The sequence below is a fragment of the Mercenaria mercenaria genome, chromosome 11 (assembly GCF_021730395.1).
Source record: "Mercenaria mercenaria strain notata chromosome 11, MADL_Memer_1, whole genome shotgun sequence".
Classification (NCBI taxonomy): Eukaryota; Metazoa; Mollusca; class Bivalvia; order Venerida; family Veneridae; genus Mercenaria; species Mercenaria mercenaria.
The window spans coordinates 43,944,263-43,961,554 of NC_069371.1; the positions used below are offsets into that span (position 1 = coordinate 43,944,263).

At 34.3% G+C, this 17,292-nt stretch overlaps 1 protein-coding gene across 2 annotated transcripts; it reads right to left on the minus strand.

Moving 5' to 3' along the window:
* Positions 1 to 1,880: 1,880 nt before the first annotated feature.
* Positions 1,881 to 5,878, minus strand: LOC128546886 (BTB/POZ domain-containing protein 6-like). 2 transcript variants are annotated; one of them, XM_053518287.1, is made up of 2 exons: positions 5,597 to 5,878; positions 1,881 to 5,056 (listed from the first exon to the last, which is right to left on the minus strand). In XM_053518287.1, exon 2 carries the CDS (start codon positions 5,028 to 5,030, stop codon positions 4,017 to 4,019), a length of 1,014 nt encoding a protein of 337 aa, XP_053374262.1. In that variant the 5' UTR covers positions 5,031 to 5,056; positions 5,597 to 5,878; the 3' UTR covers positions 1,881 to 4,016. The 2 variants fall into 2 exon arrangements, with proteins under 2 accessions (XP_053374262.1, XP_053374261.1); XM_053518286.1 differs by having other exon boundaries at positions 1,881 to 5,073; positions 5,597 to 5,877.
* Positions 5,879 to 17,292: the final 11,414 nt, after the last annotated feature.

The window sequence follows — 17,292 nt, forward strand, 5'->3', positions numbered from 1 at the left end:
GGGGCGAAAACACGACAACACAAAAACACGAATACTCGACAATAACCTAATTTGTCGAGTTTTCGTGTTGTCGTGTCGGCGGGGGTGAAATGGCACCCTTTTTGTCGTGTTTTCGCCCCGCTAACACGAAAACACGACAAATACCTTATCTGACGAGTTTTCGTGTTTTCTCCCCGCCAACACGAAAACAGGACAAATACATTACTTGTCGAGTTTTCGTGTTTTCGCCCCGCCGACACGACAACACGACAAATACTTTTCAGACATCTCTTATTAAACGTTGAGTCATTCTGAAACCAGTGGCAAAGGTTTTAGAAGCATTTTTCATTCTATTCGAACGAACCGTCAATTCAGAATTGATTTATATTCACTGAAGCTGCATTAGGAGATCTGAGATTATAAAACAATACAATAATATGTCAGATGTCAGTTATCGTTTTAAGAATACAAAGTGTATTAACAGATCCGGTTCCAGAAATATTTCATTGGGCTGCCGTGAGCGGCAACAGTTAAAGAATGAAGGCATCGGCGAGCTGAGTGGGGTTAGGTACGGAAGGGGGTAACTCCTCGTTAGGTAGGCCAGGTCGTGTCCGCCTGAAATGTTTGAAACATATTAATAAAATGGTGGTCCCTGTTGTATTTTTTGAGTCCAAATTTTGAGGTAGTGGAATCACCGGGTCTCTCTCTTGTCAGTTTTGAAATATAGGTATGAAATGGTGATCCGTGCTGCATTTTTGTCCAAAAGTTGAGGTACGTTAGGGGGTCATGCCCTCCTATTTAGGGGTCAGATTGTATTCCCACGGACATTTTTAAAATATAGGAATGCAACGGTGGCCTCTGGTGCATTTTTGGGTCTAAATTGTGAGAAAATATTATTTTGATATTCGACCTTTGTCTTTCGATATCGTTTCATGTAACAAAATGGTTTTTGGTCGAAATATACATAGAACATAAGTCAATTTTTATTCTTAACCTTATATTTTCTAGCATGCAGTTATGTTATGTTCAGTTTAGTAATTGTTGTGCGCATGCCTAACGGAAGATAAGATATCCGTCGTGTTTTCGTGTTTTCGTGCCGGCGGGGCGAAAACACGAAAACTCGACAGCTAAGGTATTTGTCGTGTTTTCGTGTTGGCGGGGCGAAAACACGACAACACGAAAACTCGACAAATACCTAATTTGTCGAGTTTTCGTGTTTTCGTGTTGGCGAAAACACGACAGCCCGGCAAATAAAGGGCGCCAATACGACATATTCATACCCGCCAACACAAAAACCCGACAAATAAATATGTCGTGTCGGCGCCCTCTAAACGTCGTGTTTTCGTGTAAAATTTGTCGTGGTTTCGTGTTGTCGTGTTTTCGCCCCGCCAACACGAAATGGCAGAAATTAGCCACCGAAATCTATTCAAACTTCAAAAATGAGAGAGAAAATCTGTCCAGATGTTACATTCGTGCTGTTAGTGCTCTTTGCATTGCGGAAGAACGAAACAACAAATGAATTTGAACAAACTTAAGTCAGAGGACTTTTGAATTCTGCAATTAGTGATATCAAAAAATAATTCCTTGGTTTACTTTGACTGTTCAAACATTATCCTGAAATTGCTCTTCGATGTTAATATTGATCTGCCAAACTATAAACTGACTTTTGTTTCTAATGTTCCCGTGGTTTTGGGCTAGAACAGACTCACACCTAGAAGTCTAGTCTGATGCGATATTCGGAAATCTATAACATCATTTATACAGAAATCATTCAAAAGATTATCTAAAATGTGATTGTAGTAACCACATCAAAAAAACTGAACATTACTTTCTCAGTATATTAAATATACAGAACAAAGAATATACAGGTGTCATGAAACCAGATTTTTTCTTCCTATAAATGACACCTCACAAGGATCTGATATTTACTTGGACGTAAGAAACTTATTACGTAAGCGGTATATAAATTTATTATTAATTCGAATCGTTTTGAACGAGGTAGTACTAAATTGTTACTTTTATCAAAACAGAATGACAAAGGGTCTCTTAGCATTTCTGTAAGAAATGGATAGAAATACAGGCCATTTCATTATGATATTGTTTCTTTGTTTTTTCCCTTTCAACATGTCAAATATATTCTTCGTTAAAATGATTAATATATGTAATAGAAAACTTTGCAAGGAGAGGGCCGTTTACTCATGTTTAAAGAGCTTGTGGCCCGACCCTATTGTTTTAATATCATTGATTATTAACTGGCGACAGCATCTAGCACTGAAATATGTGAAAAGCTACCCATGCTCTATTGCTCACTCCTAACGAAAATGGTTTGTGCATAGAACGGTTACGTCAAAGCCGTTACCCCAGCGACAGTTATTTGCACGATCATTATTATGGTGTGGGATGGGTTGATGTCAGTGCTGTTAGTAGCGTCAGAGTGACTTTAATGCTAGCCGAAATATAACAAAATAATACCATTATTGTCCTCTTCCTCACACAAAACTATCTCAAGTATTTTTCTCATTAAAGCAGGCGACGTATTTTTATACAGTTTTGCTACGTCCTTTCGAATATGAGGAGCAGTCTGGACAAACTTATGTGGCAAACAGACAGTACAAGTACAAAGTCGATTTATATATCTACATATGGGAAGACAAATTATCATGATTTTCATCTAAACTCAGGAAACTATAGAAACTAATTATACTAATTCGTCAGTGCGTAAATAGCGTCATAAACAATAAAATAGCTGCCTCTATGTTAGCCATTTCTAAAACCTATTTTCATTTGTGGCCCGACATGACGGTTATTCATACAAAAATCAACTCCTGATTAACTTTAGGTTTATTATTTTAAAGTTTTCCTATATTCAGTTATGATTTTGGCCCTTTCACTCTTTCATAGCAACAACATTTATTGCCCAGTCAACACTATTTGACATCGTGTAAACAGGGCTTGACCCAGCCGATACCACTGCCATGAATACAAACCTGACCAATCTAAATAGAAATGAAAAAAAAAACTGCTTTTGAAATAAATTCTCTCAGTTTCATAAGAAGCATTTTACAAGTTCCAGAAAAGTGTGAAGTTTAAATACATGTAGTCTCAATTTACACTGTTGACTTACATAGTATACACTGTGGAATCATTTAATTCCGCGGACATGAAATTTCGTGGTTTTTGCCAAAGAGGCTATTTCGTGGGGATATAAAATCGTGGATTTCACTTTTAGATAGAACATTAAGTATTTTACCGCACACGAGGCTTAGTGTAGATTATTTTCAAACCACTTTACTATATATAGATAGTGCATAATGGAGGGATGAAATGATCTTAAAATCGTCTTTTGAAGTAATTTCGTACAAGTTCGGATTCTCTATAAAATCACAGCTGAATACTGCTGCTTGAGTTTGACGCGGGTATTTTCTGTGGAGATTATTATATGACATATTTAGTCTTGATTCTTCCCACCCCCGTTGCAAATTCACGTTTTTTTGTGGACGACCGGTCTAGTTATCCTCAATTAACATTATTTTCTTCTGAAAAGTTTTCGTTCAAGAATCAAAGTTTTACCTGTTAGAACACTATGGAATTTAAACGAAGAAAGTTTGTCTCACTAGCCAAATAAATCTAAGGCAATTTCAGTATCAGAGAAAATATCTTTAATGTTTAAGTGTAAATGACTGCATTTTATCGCATTACAAAAGGTTAAAATATAAATTTTCATAACATACATTGGTTTAAAGGTTTTCGTATTCAAGCTTAAAGTGGCTGCCCTCGAGATCGTACAAAAACAACAAAAAAAGAGAAAATTTTAAGATAATTATTGCTATATTTCTTAAGAAGGCTTTGACAGATTATTTGTCATGGAAACACTTGAAAATGAGTTACTTTTACTTTTTTTCCATTCAAAATTGAAATGCGTTTGTTTCATGATTAATTTTTTTTATGTCTAGACACAAAAACTCATGTTCTAATGTTCATAATATGACAAAGCTTCAATTAAAAAATCTAGAGTCCAGTCACTTTAGTTTGTGTTTTCATGCAGTAGTAGATACTTCTAGAATAAGGGAATGAATTTGTCCTTTCTCTACGGATGTGAAATTTTTACTTGCATTGCTTGAGAAAAAAGACAGATCAAATGTACCAGAGGAAATCCTCTGGTTGCCAATATTGCCTGAATATGTTTGTGCGCCTTTCAGCAAGGCATATATTGTATAATACGTCCCTGGTTCAACTGTGTATGGTTGATCAAACAACACATCCTCAACGTACTTCGACTGCTCATACTTTATCCTAAGATCACTTCTGGATGCTAAAGTAGTAGTTCCAACTTTTAAACTAACTTCTCCCTCTACCTTTCCCGCCGAACTTGGGGCAAACAGACTCACACCTACAAGTCTGGCTTGATTGGACACTTTAAAGTTAATTGCATCTGGTGAGTAGCCACTATATAACCAACTTTTACCGTGGATTGAATCGAATCTTGACAATTTTAAGTGTTGTTTCTGTACTCGTTTACGATTGGTATTACGAAATCGATGCAACAGTGTTTTAGTATCAACACCTGCTAAGCTTTGAAAAACACTGACCTTTTCTTCTGGTGTTAAAATGTCTTCTACAGCTACACGTTTTGCAAATGTTTCTAACGACATTGTAGGGAATCTTATAGAATATACTATTTCCCCTAGCTCCTGTCTAAGCTCAGTTCCGGGATATTTTTGTTTCTTACATTTTTGTTTCTGCTGTTCAACTGCCCATCTCTTGCATGCGTCGTAAATACTTAAATCGTCGGCATTGAGATTATCCGATTCGATAATTTTCTGAAGTACTTCTTTCGGTAAAGAAGAAAATCCATCGGATTTTAGTACGTTTTCTCCATTCTCAAAAACAAATTCAAGACATTTTTCTTCTAGTTCACTTTCATCAAACTTGTATGCATGTTGTAGTATGACACAGACATTGTCGATGGAGAGTTTGGTATTTAAGTAATCTTTACATTTTTCTGTAAGCCGGTTGGTTTCGTATTTCTTCGCACTGTACAAAAGGGGCATGACGTTATCCACGTTGACCGTGCAATCTTCGGTATAAATGAACCTTTAACATCATTGAGAACGAAGATCATATTATTTAATATATATGAAATATTTTTGTTTACTTATTCATGACAGAAAATGATTAGTTGTATAAATGAATTGTGTATAAAATACGTGAAAAAAAAAAACTACTAGATACGTAAAATCTAAAAATTTCCAAATTTAATTATTTCTTATTTTAGTGATAAGCATCTGAAAAACGAAATATCAATGAAGTCCGGCCTTAGAAACAACCGTTTTTAATATTATATATTTGAATTATCAATAAATAAAACAATTTTGAGGATGATAAAGCCACAAGTGGCCTGGAACAAAGTGGTGTACTGAATTTTTTAATATATGCTACAGTAATGCACATAAAATTAAAGCAATCCTAGTGATTTTTAAAATAGCTGATGAAATGTGGAATTTCAGACCGTGGGAGAAAAATGAATGAAATAATATTTAGTGGCTTTCAGAAAAAAAAGTTCACTTATAAAAATTCTATTTATGGAGATAATATATTGCAAAATTGGCAAACCTACTGTAATAATACTCGGAATATCTCGGGTTCTATATCTGGAACTTGTATGGTTTTACTTGACTCTGCGAGTGAACCACAGAACATAGCATAGAATACGGGACTCCTGCTCGCCAGGATAAATTTGTGAGCTTTCACTTCTTCTTTTTTTTTCATTCCCGACTAAGAAAATGACGTCACAAAGTGTGCCATCTTGCAACATGCGCCGGTTTGTCTTTTTAAATGATTTTTCCGTTTGCCAAGCTGTACGACTTGCCATTTTAAATTAACCACAGAAAATCTACAAAATTGAAAACTATGCCATCATTTTGTCAAATATTTATTAGATTTACCAAAGCTTCTACACCACAGGGGCCAGTATCAAACACTTGGGGGTTGGCCTATATTTACTATATTACAATACTTGTAGTATTAAAAGTTTAAATCATTTACTCCAAAACGTTTGACACCGTCCCAATATACAACATCATATGGATACAGTCTACTCGGCTATTCCGAATTAGTCTTAAATGCGCGTCACTCTAAATGTTTATCAGCTGGTGAAAACAAACCCTCCGGCGAAAATTAGAAAATAGTTATTATTGTAGACTTTAACTATATGTGCACATTAGACAAGCATAGGTTTTTACATCTACCTATTTTTCAAGGACAAACACAATATGAGAATGTTGTATATTGACTAGAGAAGTTTTGCCAAAAAATATAGAGCTGCACTCTTTTAGAAAGAGGTGCTCACTTGATTGTCTGGTGATGTATGCATATAAATAATACATGGGCATGATCTACATTTTGAAATGTTTATGATAAATAAAAAGATTGTATTTAGCAAAAACATTAAATATAGGATATTTAGAATCACCATACTGTTTTCCTGCTTTGTTCTGCACCAAATAATTGTTTATTTTTAACCTGTGCATCACCTTGAATAGTCACCTGCGTTACCCGTTCAAAATGTCTTGCGCTCATGTCAGTTAAGGCCGAAAATAATTATTTGTTTCTGGTACCCAAACCTACCCTAAACTTTTGGCCCGACCCTAAATGTTTTATGGCCTTGTAGAATGTTTTTTCAACTTTTTAACAAATATTTTGCACAACTGCACTTTTTATGCTTTTACATGGTTAGTGATGTTAGAAATTAACTTACTGATGCCCTAAAGGCATAACTCCCTTATTTGTATTCACTTTTTGACCGAAAAGTCCTACTTAATAAAAAAACAATTACCGACCTACCATCCTTATTTTTAAGCATGTTACTGGAAACCAACAATTTTTGTTAGACCTAATCTGGATCTATGTATGACACTGAATTACAGCAAGATATTAAAGGGTTCATTACGGTCTTATATTTTCATTCAAACGTATCATTTTGTGTTATTTGCATGATCACAAAGTTTACCACATTTCAAATCAATTTCACTAATATAAACTAGCCTCAGTAGTAGACGTAGCAATAGCGGTTCGCGTTCGGAACCTCGAGAAATGACTCGAAATAGCCGAGTTCATGGAGGTCGGGAAAATTTGAATATTAGGCAAAGTAAGCGATATTTCGTAAATCAGATTATGTACTCTTATTGGCAATTTAAAGGTCTACTCATTAATGTATAAAAACCGAAACTGTACATGTTGAGGCATTAGTCCTATTTCCATTTTCTGAAAACTGGTTCGGAATACCCGAGTACACTACAGTTAATGTTTACATATTTACATCAATAAAACATATATTCCTAGATGTTCAAGTTTATGGAGTAAAAACTCCAAGATCCACAAATCTTTATCTAAATAATCAGGATAGGAGAAAATCAATTAAGCTCTTACCTTTAAAAGCCCACTTTCGATATTAATATGTTTATACCCAACGTTAACAGTTAACTTCCGGTATACAGTAGTTAGGGCATACTACAAAATATGGAGAGGAGTCTTTCTGTGCCTGACAAGGGGGTTTACTTTTGGAGTGAGATTTTGGAGTCAAATTTAATATAGTTATTAATCCAAAATTTAAAAAGTTTCTAGATTAAAAGCAATAGTAATATTAGTGAAATTACATAAGACGAAGTAATAATAATTAATGGCTGGGGCTGTTGCTGTTGCAAACCATAAGAAGAATGGTGATTGCTGGGATAAAGAATCAAATGTAACGCGAGACTGGTAGTTATACTAATAATTATTGGAATGTTGATGATATTGTTTTTTATGGCTTGCTTGCTTTTAGGATCAGCAACTACGTCATCGTCATCATTGTTATCCTGAAAACCAATTTATCATCATTGATAGTCAAAATCATTGAAAAATTCTAAACAACAGAATCAGTGAATGAGTTTTATCAGGCACACATTAAAGAAACAATTTGCAGATGGAACATTGATACACGTGGGAAATGCCAAAACAATTGACCTTATAAAGCCCTCTATTGGTAAAACCTTTTTCTACACCAAAAGCAATATTGCCCGTTATCTCTCAAGAATTTTAAATTTACTGATCAGAAGACATGGTAGTTAGAAGCGTGATAGACGAGTCCCAGAGCAGGCAGCAGTGGAATGATGCAATGGCTTGTACTGATAAGTCCAGTGTGTTTGATGCATAATGTAAACGCAGTTAATGTTTTTGTAAGTCTACTGCAAAAAAATACTTTCTGTATTTATTTGCTATAATTTGAGAGACGTATGTTACCAAATACTTGTACCGAAATTTTTTTCGCTTTTTCTTCTAGTACATGTACACTGTTGTGACAGGCTTTTGTGTGCCATTGATACGTTATAATTTATTCAGATATAGCTTTTCAATAATGTTTATTTCATTTTGATCCCTGTGTATTCCTCGTGTTGTTTAGAGGTTAAAATGGCCTAGTATTAAACTTGATACCTTTTACCTGTTTTGACCTCGGATTTTCCTGCTTTAGATATTGCTGAAAACAAAGTTTATAATTATTTCTTGGTCGGGTTTCTTTACGGTCGTGATTTTGTGAATCTACCCGCAATGTATAGAAAATGAGTATTATATATGTTGATAAAAATAACGGATAAATATCTGTAAACACTAAACTTCATAGTTTTATTGTACTTTCAAAATATACATTTTTCAGTTTCAGCATGTAGAACATCCACGTGGAATCTGGCATTACCATTTATTATACCTCTTTTTGCCTACAATGATAAAATCCCATTACCCGAGAAAGAGATATTTTGACTATTAAAAACATTTTCAACCTTTTTGACACGTGACCAAGCGAAAGTGATTGTCAGGTCATGTGACCGCGCTGATATTTTGAATGTCATATATAAAGGGCAGTTAACTGCTTCAGTTTTTTAGCCATATAATTGCTTCCCTTGTAAACATATAGTAATGACATCACTATTCAATGTGTACAGAGGCGATTACGGCGGTAATGATGAAACTGTTCAATTAAATGAATTAAAAACATTTTTATGTACTAAATTTTGTTTTCGCCTCGGGTGACATTCTGCCCTCGGGTTGACAATATCAATGTCACACACGCAGCCATATGATATTAAATTTTATATAATGTTGTTTTCGTATGGATAGGATTGGCATTTGGCTTCGTGAAACTATTGAATATACTTTTGAAACCGTTCTTGAGCTCACCCAATCGCCAAATAAGAAAAAGAAAGGATAAGGATGCCAATTACTTTATGGGTGGACAGAATCATTTGCGTCAATATTTATAGGTGACATCCCTCAATGCATCTTGTTACACGCGCTATCAATCAGGTGCGATGGCAATGCTATCAACAAATCTAAAATCATAATATCTTTCATAACTATCTTGCTGAAAAATTATGTCCGTAAAATAACTTGCAAACAAATTACCGGCTGTTCGTGCAAAATGTTAAGTCTTAGTCTATGCTGTTGCAGCTATTTCATATGTTGCTCTTGCAAAGATAGGGCTAAGAAAGAGTTTCCGCCTGATAGTCTTATAAATGGTTCTCCAATGCGTGATAGTAAAAAACATGTTTATGCTGTACAAAAGTTGACCTTGAACGGGGACTGAAGTTTGGATGCCCTCCTGTATGTCATTGCTGTAAATTTACCCTGTTCAATGTTATGGGTTGTTGCAACAAGAACTTTAAGGAGGAGGCTTGTTGCGTTCTAGTGACCTTTAAACCTTCCGGAAAATCTAAAGACAAAGATCCAAAACATATTGAAACATTAATTCTAGTTGGAAATTGTTTGCACTTACCGTTATTGCGCTCTATAGTTTACTTGTTTTAATTGACTAACCCTTGTCCTAAGTATTGGCTGCTGTATGTCAATGTTAGGTTTCCTCACAAGCATTTGAAACAACTTCCAGAATATTTATATACTGTTTACATTCGCATACATGTAGTGCCGTCTATTTCCGACGCATAAAACAGAAACATGTAATTTCGATATGGTTGCAAACCAGCGAGCTGCTGCATGGACAACGGGTAACGTGATACCCAGTGGCAAACATTCATGGAATACGCTGTGGATAACTGAATGCATCAGCTATAAATTACGTTCTACAAGTCTACAATGCGCATTGATATTCCTTTTTAAATAAACATATATAATTATATATATATATCATCTTTTAGCATTGGTCCTTATGTTTGTTTATTCAAAACCAACCATGAACAATGTCAAGCGCATTGCTAATTTCTCTATATACATAATCAGATAGCAGACGACATGTGGTCAGCCATGTTACTGTGCAATATAATGATGTATAAGAATCAAGTACAAGTAGCGATTTCAGCTGACATACTAAAGTTAACTCTGTTAGCTCGGACAACGGCAAAAAAAAAACCCAGGGTTTTTACATTATAGAAATCATAATTATAACTTATATTTCCTACTCGAATTCAATCTCCGCGCAGAAATATTGTCAAATAAAAAGTGGCATTTATTTGAAAGCTAAATACATGAATGCATATTCTTGTTTGTACGTTCATAATTATACATTAGAAAAAACTCGCACAAACTGTCGTGTTTGAGTCGAATTTCGGTTATCTCCAAATAAAACGCTTGTCCCTTAGAATTTGAGATACAGATTTGACACTGCACATTATTTCTTAATTCTAAAATAAAATTTAAGCATTGTCTCAACGTAAATCTAGCGGGTTTTTTTTTTTAACGTTATAACACTCTATGGCATCATTTCTTCAGGAATGGTGAATCGTATTCATATAAAATGTGCATTGTAATAACATCTTTGACAAGGACAGAATTATCCAGAGTTGCACGCCCTTGATTTAGCAAAAAAAGTGTCTTTTTCACCAGTGTTCTTCACAATACTTTCCTGTATGATCTATATCAAGCCGGATATATAGCGGCCATACATTCTTGTATCAAAATTGTCTGTACCACTTTAACCCTTATCATGCTGGACACGATTGATTTTGCGCTTGCGACAAGTATAGATCATGATTAAATACATCAGGTTTATTTCTACACGACAAGTGTGTTATTATACTTTAATTCGCCGATGACATGGTTATTTTTGGTAATTCGGTAGAAGATCTACAGACAAGTTTGAATAACTTATATGAGTATTGTCAGTACTGGGGGCTTCAGGTTAATACAAGTAAAACTAAAGTTGTAGTCTTTCGTAAAAGGGGCCCGGTCAAACAAAATGAAATATGGCATTACAATAATGAGCCACTCGAAATAGTAAACGATTTCAATTACCTAGGTGTGGTGTTCAATTATACGGGATCTTTTACTCTTAACAACCAGTATGTTGTCGGTAAAGCGCTAAAAGCCTTAAATATTCTTCTAAGAAATATCAATAAATACGACCTTAACCCGTCAATATCACTGCAATTATTTGACTCTTTGTAGGATCCATTCTAAATTACGCATGTTCGGTCTGGGGTTTTACTAAATCAAAGGAGATAGAACGAGTACACCTAAAATTCTGCAAAGCCATATTAGGTGTTAAGCTAAGTACAAGTAATGCTGCTGTATACGGGGAATTAGGGAGGTACCCGTTGCTAATATCATATTGAAAAATATATATCTGAATGCCTGTAGTAAATGTGATAATGGTGTTAATATCTGGGCCAGTAAGGTAAAAACGTTATTCCATAATCTAGGATTTGCTGAGGTAAGGGATTTCTCCCAAAGTGTTGAAATAAATTTATTTTTACCGATATTCAAGCAAAGATTAATAGATTGTTACTTGCAGCAGTGGCGTACTGACATAAGAAATAATAGCGTGTTAACACATTTATATTTTTATATTAAAGAAGATTTCTGCTTTGAAAAATACCTCAGTCTATTTCAAAGTCGTGTCAAAGCAGACCTGAAAGTTTAACTTCGTGTATCAGCTCACAAACTCCGTATTGAGTCTGAGAGGTATGGTAGAAACCGTATAGAACGTCACGAAAGAATATGTTAGTTTTGCGATTTAAACGATGTCGAAGACGGGTACCACTTCATTTTAAAGTGCAAAGCATATCAGCAATTAAGAAGTCAGCTTATTAAACGTTATTATTATACCCGCCCTAGCATGTTCAAGTTTACGCTATTGTTACAGTCCAAAAACAAGTCCATCTTACTTAATTTATGTAAATTTATTGTAAAAGCAAATCATAGTCGAAATGAACTATCACCTGTAGATTACCAGTTAGCAAATAGAGTAAATGTATCTTAAGAGGACTTTTTATATTTCCTATATAATTAAGCATCTCGCAGAGTTTAAATTGGAAAACATATCTCACCTTCGCTTTAATTCTGTTCATTCTCCACTTTGTATGATGAATTAAGGATTAAGTTAATAAACTTCAAAATACTTCTTCTTTTTCAGCTCAGCACATTTGTATTGCTAAATTGATATTACAGACCAATTTTGGTGAAAATGTATTATGCGGATTTCAAGAAGAAAATGTTTAAATGTTTACTTATTTTATAAAATAAGCTAATAAAAGGGATAAAGCGAAACAATTTGAACATACTTGAGAGAGATGTACACAAGGATTTTACATATTAAATTTGGTAAGATCTAAGATGCTGTTAAATGTTTCCCTGTTTTAGCTCTGGTGGTCTCTTATAGGGAGAACAATTTGAACGGATGCTACGTACAAAGTTTATTGTATTCATGAAAAATATTCAAACTGTTTATTTTATTTTTTTATTTTTGTTTTGTTTTGATTTGTGTGTGTGTGTGTGTGTGTGTGTGTGTGTGTTTAGTTTACCTGTCTCCTAAAACAGTTAGGTAATACTGTCTAATCGAACTTGCGAGATATCTATACAGGAATAATACAAACCAAATTTGATGAAGATCTATCAACTGGTTCAAGTGAAAAGGCTATTTAAATGGGTGTATTTTAGATCCGCCTACTCTTATATGGATTTAATTGTATTCAGCAAAACCAATCGAAGGATGTTACAGACCAAGTTTGTTGAATATCAGCCAAGTGGTTCATGACAAGACGTCGCTTAAATGATTTTCTTTTTTTCAAGCAAATGTAGCTCCTTAATGGTGCGAGTCAAGATTATTTTAACAAACTTGACAGAGGTCTATACAAGGAAGTTTTGTTTGTTTGTTTTGGGTTTAACGCCGTTTTTCAACAGTATTTCAGTCATGTAACGGCGGGCAGTTAACCTAACCAGTATTCCTGGATTCTGTACCAGTACAAACCTGTTCTCCGCAAGTAACTGCCAACTTCCCCACATGAATCAGAGGTGGAGTTACATACTAAGTTCCGTTAAGAATCATCGTGCGGTTCATAAGAAGAAGTTGTTTGAAGGTTATTCTATTTAAATCTAACGCCCCTGAAAGAAGTTAACCTGTACAATCTGAACAAATTTCAGAGCGGTTTATAAATAGATGCCAAAGACTAAGTTTGATGAAGATCCACGAAGAGACGTTTCTCTTGTTTCTCTTCTTCCTACAAAGATATTGAAGGCATGCTTGATTAGTTCTTTATGTTTCTTTAACATCCTTTCCGCACCTGTAACGTAATAAAACGTATTAGCGTCTGATGGTCCTTTCACGCTTCTATAGAATCAACATTTATTACCCAACATTCATTTTGAAATTATTTCTGAAATGTCTAAGTCTGCAGCTCTCAAATACGGAAATATCTTACATCAGAGGCATATACTGACACTTTCAGACAACAACAAAAACGACCTTTTGAACGATTTGACGAAGTTCCAAAATTTCAATATACACTTGCTCCGTTACGGATTCCTGTTGGATTTGTGATTATTCCGAGATCAAATATTTTTCGTAGATGGAAAGCTGACATGTCGTGCTAAAGCCCAGGTATTTCAAAGCGTCAAAAAGTTCTAAAAATGTAACGCCCCCCCCCCCCCCCCCCCACACACACACACACACATTGGTAAGAAAGAAAAAGAAGTTTTGACGAGATGACCCCTGCGCGTGACAGATATATAAGAATCGAAATAATTTATAGCAAACCAGTGTTTTAACACTTATTTATACACTCGGGCGGTTATACGTCGTACGAAATAATTCACTCGGGCTCTTCCCTCGTGAAATTATTACGCCCGACGTATAACCGCCCATCGTGTATAAATAAGTGTTAAAACACTGGTTTGCTATAAATTATTTCTTAAAATTAACCATATAATGCGTTAACACAGCATGATAACAGCGAATAATGTAAATTCTCTCGCAAAATAATTCTTACTTTTCCTCTAGCTTCATTTATGTGCTATGTTATTGGTTACTTTGTGCCAGTTTCTGCAAGTGTTTTAGTTCTTTGATTTCGTAACCCCAAAATAACGGGCAAAGGTTCATCTACTTCAGCCATAAATATAGTCATTCCGGGATCGTTTAAGACCGGACGTGGCTTTCTATCATACGCCAATAAAAAAATTATACTCATTTTAATAAACCTACTGTATGAAAAATGCGGAATTCTCTCACTTTAAAACTATTATCACTGTAAAGATAGCATTAGCATTTGTTCGTAGTTTTTGCGTAAAGCAGAGTTAACTGATATTAACCGTACGTGCGACTTTCATCCAAATTAAAGAATGGAAAAACAGGGTAAATAAAAATCAAACATTTACATTACTTATGTTTTAAAGATTACCTATTCAATTACATATCTCGTATATTATTCTGCCTGGGTAATGCATAAATCATGGTTAGTAGCACTTCAACTCATTTTATACAGAATTACAAAAATGAAATGAAACATACATTATGAAACAAACGTTACATGTACAAAGATTACACAGCACTTTAACACAAAAGCTAGGATAGTGTATGGGGTTCGTTGTAGTGTGGCCACTTCAAGACTGTTTTGTTTTTTTTCAGTGTGTTTGTGTTTTGATATTTAACAGAAGATAAGACTGTCTTCTCTACTGAAATTATCGGTTTATATGTATTATGAGTTCAAAGCTGTTGATGTAATTCCTGGCATTTAACACTGCACATTTTGTTCTTATACCGCATCATACATATACAAGTACAACGTGTGTAGTGAAACAACTGTTACTTTTAGTAAAACACATTGCTTCAAATAGATCATTTTCTTTGCTATAGTTACTTGTAAATAATCATTGTGGAATGGAACTATTGATCTGCACAATCACAGCATATTTCTTTAATAGAAACATAGAGGAGACTCCTAGTTCACATTGTGGTTGTGGTACCATAATTGTTGTCAATTCTATATCTTAGTAAAATGTCAATATGCGTCTTTTAAAAATGTTTGTAAATACAAAAAAACACTAATTCGTTCAAAAGAAGAAATGTATTCCTCTTTTTAGCATACTTCAGTATGGAACTGCGTTTAAAAGTCTAGTAACTATCTTTGTCTAATTTCGGTAACGTATGTTTTAAAAAATACACAAGCAAAAACATTACAACATCAGTGATCTACACACATATATATACTATTTTTCTTATTTTTGAGAGGTTGCGAGAAGACACTTTTATGGAAACAAGATTAGTTCATCATACACGCATAGATGCAAAAATAGTTTTGGTACGTGATTTATTTGATAATTATATCATCATGCTCTTCTATTGATACTACATCCTAAACTTGATTGAAACATACATTACTTTAAATATTAGTTTAAACAATACCAGTTATATCAGTACCAATAGTATTACTCATAATACCAAACAACATACAGATATGATACACGATATACAATACCGGTCACCGTGGCCCAGTGGTTAAGGCGTCCGCCTCGGGATCGGGAGATCAAAGGGAGCGTTCGTCTGGGGGATGTTTGTCATGGGACTTGTTCCGAAAAGGCCGGTTTCTGAGCCACGAGCCAGTTAAATGAATGGTTACCGACTTCTATCCGCCTGGCGCCTGGTATAGTGGTAGGAGTTGGGTGTTAACTGATACGCACAATAAAGGTGTCTCATAAGCCAAATTGACTGGCCCTTTCAGTAGGGGTGACACTATAATAAACAAGGCCTTTACCTTTTTACCTTTTACAATATGCTAAACTGACAGCTGTAAAACTCCGCTTTGTCTGTTCATAATGTCGGCAGCCACTATAGATGTATTTATATTATTTCGGTACTATTTCAGAGGCCTACGTATTGAAAGTTTTCTGTTTAAGAATATTGAAGGGATTTGTCATTGTGATAGATCTGAAAATGTATTTCAAACAAAACGGCTAAAACGATCAAGTACCATAAAAAGAGTACATCAAATAATATATGTAGCATAAACTGCTTTTTTGTGTTTGTTTTTTTATGTTTGGAACTGTATATGCTCATTTCCATTTGTTTTATCAGATATAGGGCTTTGTACTTTCAAAATACCGGCAGATCGAAAAAAAAAACTCGACTGAACTGTGAAACTCAGAAATGCAATTTATATTTAAATATAAACAAAAATATAATATAATCTTAATTTTAAGAAAAAAAGACAACATAACTGTCATTTAATAATGTTTTTCAGTTGAATATGAAATGAAAGTGATTGTTTCATTATATCTTTGACTCTCCGTTGCCCGTTATTTTACTCTGATACACAGTTTGTGTAGCATCGAATAGGCAGCAATCCTGGTACAAATAAATATTCTTTACATTATGAAAGTAACATGTTTAGTTTTAAAAGAAACAAAAGCAGCATTTAAATTATTGAAAATGTCGCCATCTTGATTAAAACAAATGAAATAACTGTTAACATAGTTTTAAATGGAATTGTTTTGACAAAATCAGATGACTTCTGTTACAAAAATGAATATTTAGGCAGCTATATCTTATCCATGTATATGTTTGTGAACTGATTTCTGGCGGCCATTTCGAAAAGACGGAAAGTTTATTAGATTTATCTGAATAACCAAGTTCTTCATTCCCTGAAATGTAACTTATTTAAATAGGTAATATTTTATTTGTTTTATTATAATGAATATTTGAACAGTTACAGTAGCTCATCAGTATTTATACATGTAACCTATTTCAGATGGTCATTTTGTGAGTGGCAAACTCGTGGCAAACTCCTCTGTAAAATATTTATTTCAATTATGTGAGGTGATTTCTGTTATGACTCACCACCTCTTCCGTATGTATATTTTTGATCGAATTCAAGGCAGTCATTTGAAAAATTAGGGTCATCTTTATTTGAATAGTCTGTGTTACAAAATAATGTATTTATTTGATAGTGTAATAAACTTAAATTTGGGTGATCTAATTACTATGTACAGCTATGGCTAGCTGAACTTAGACCATAGCTAGCACAGAAGTGAGGTAAAGCCATTAGAACATGAAAC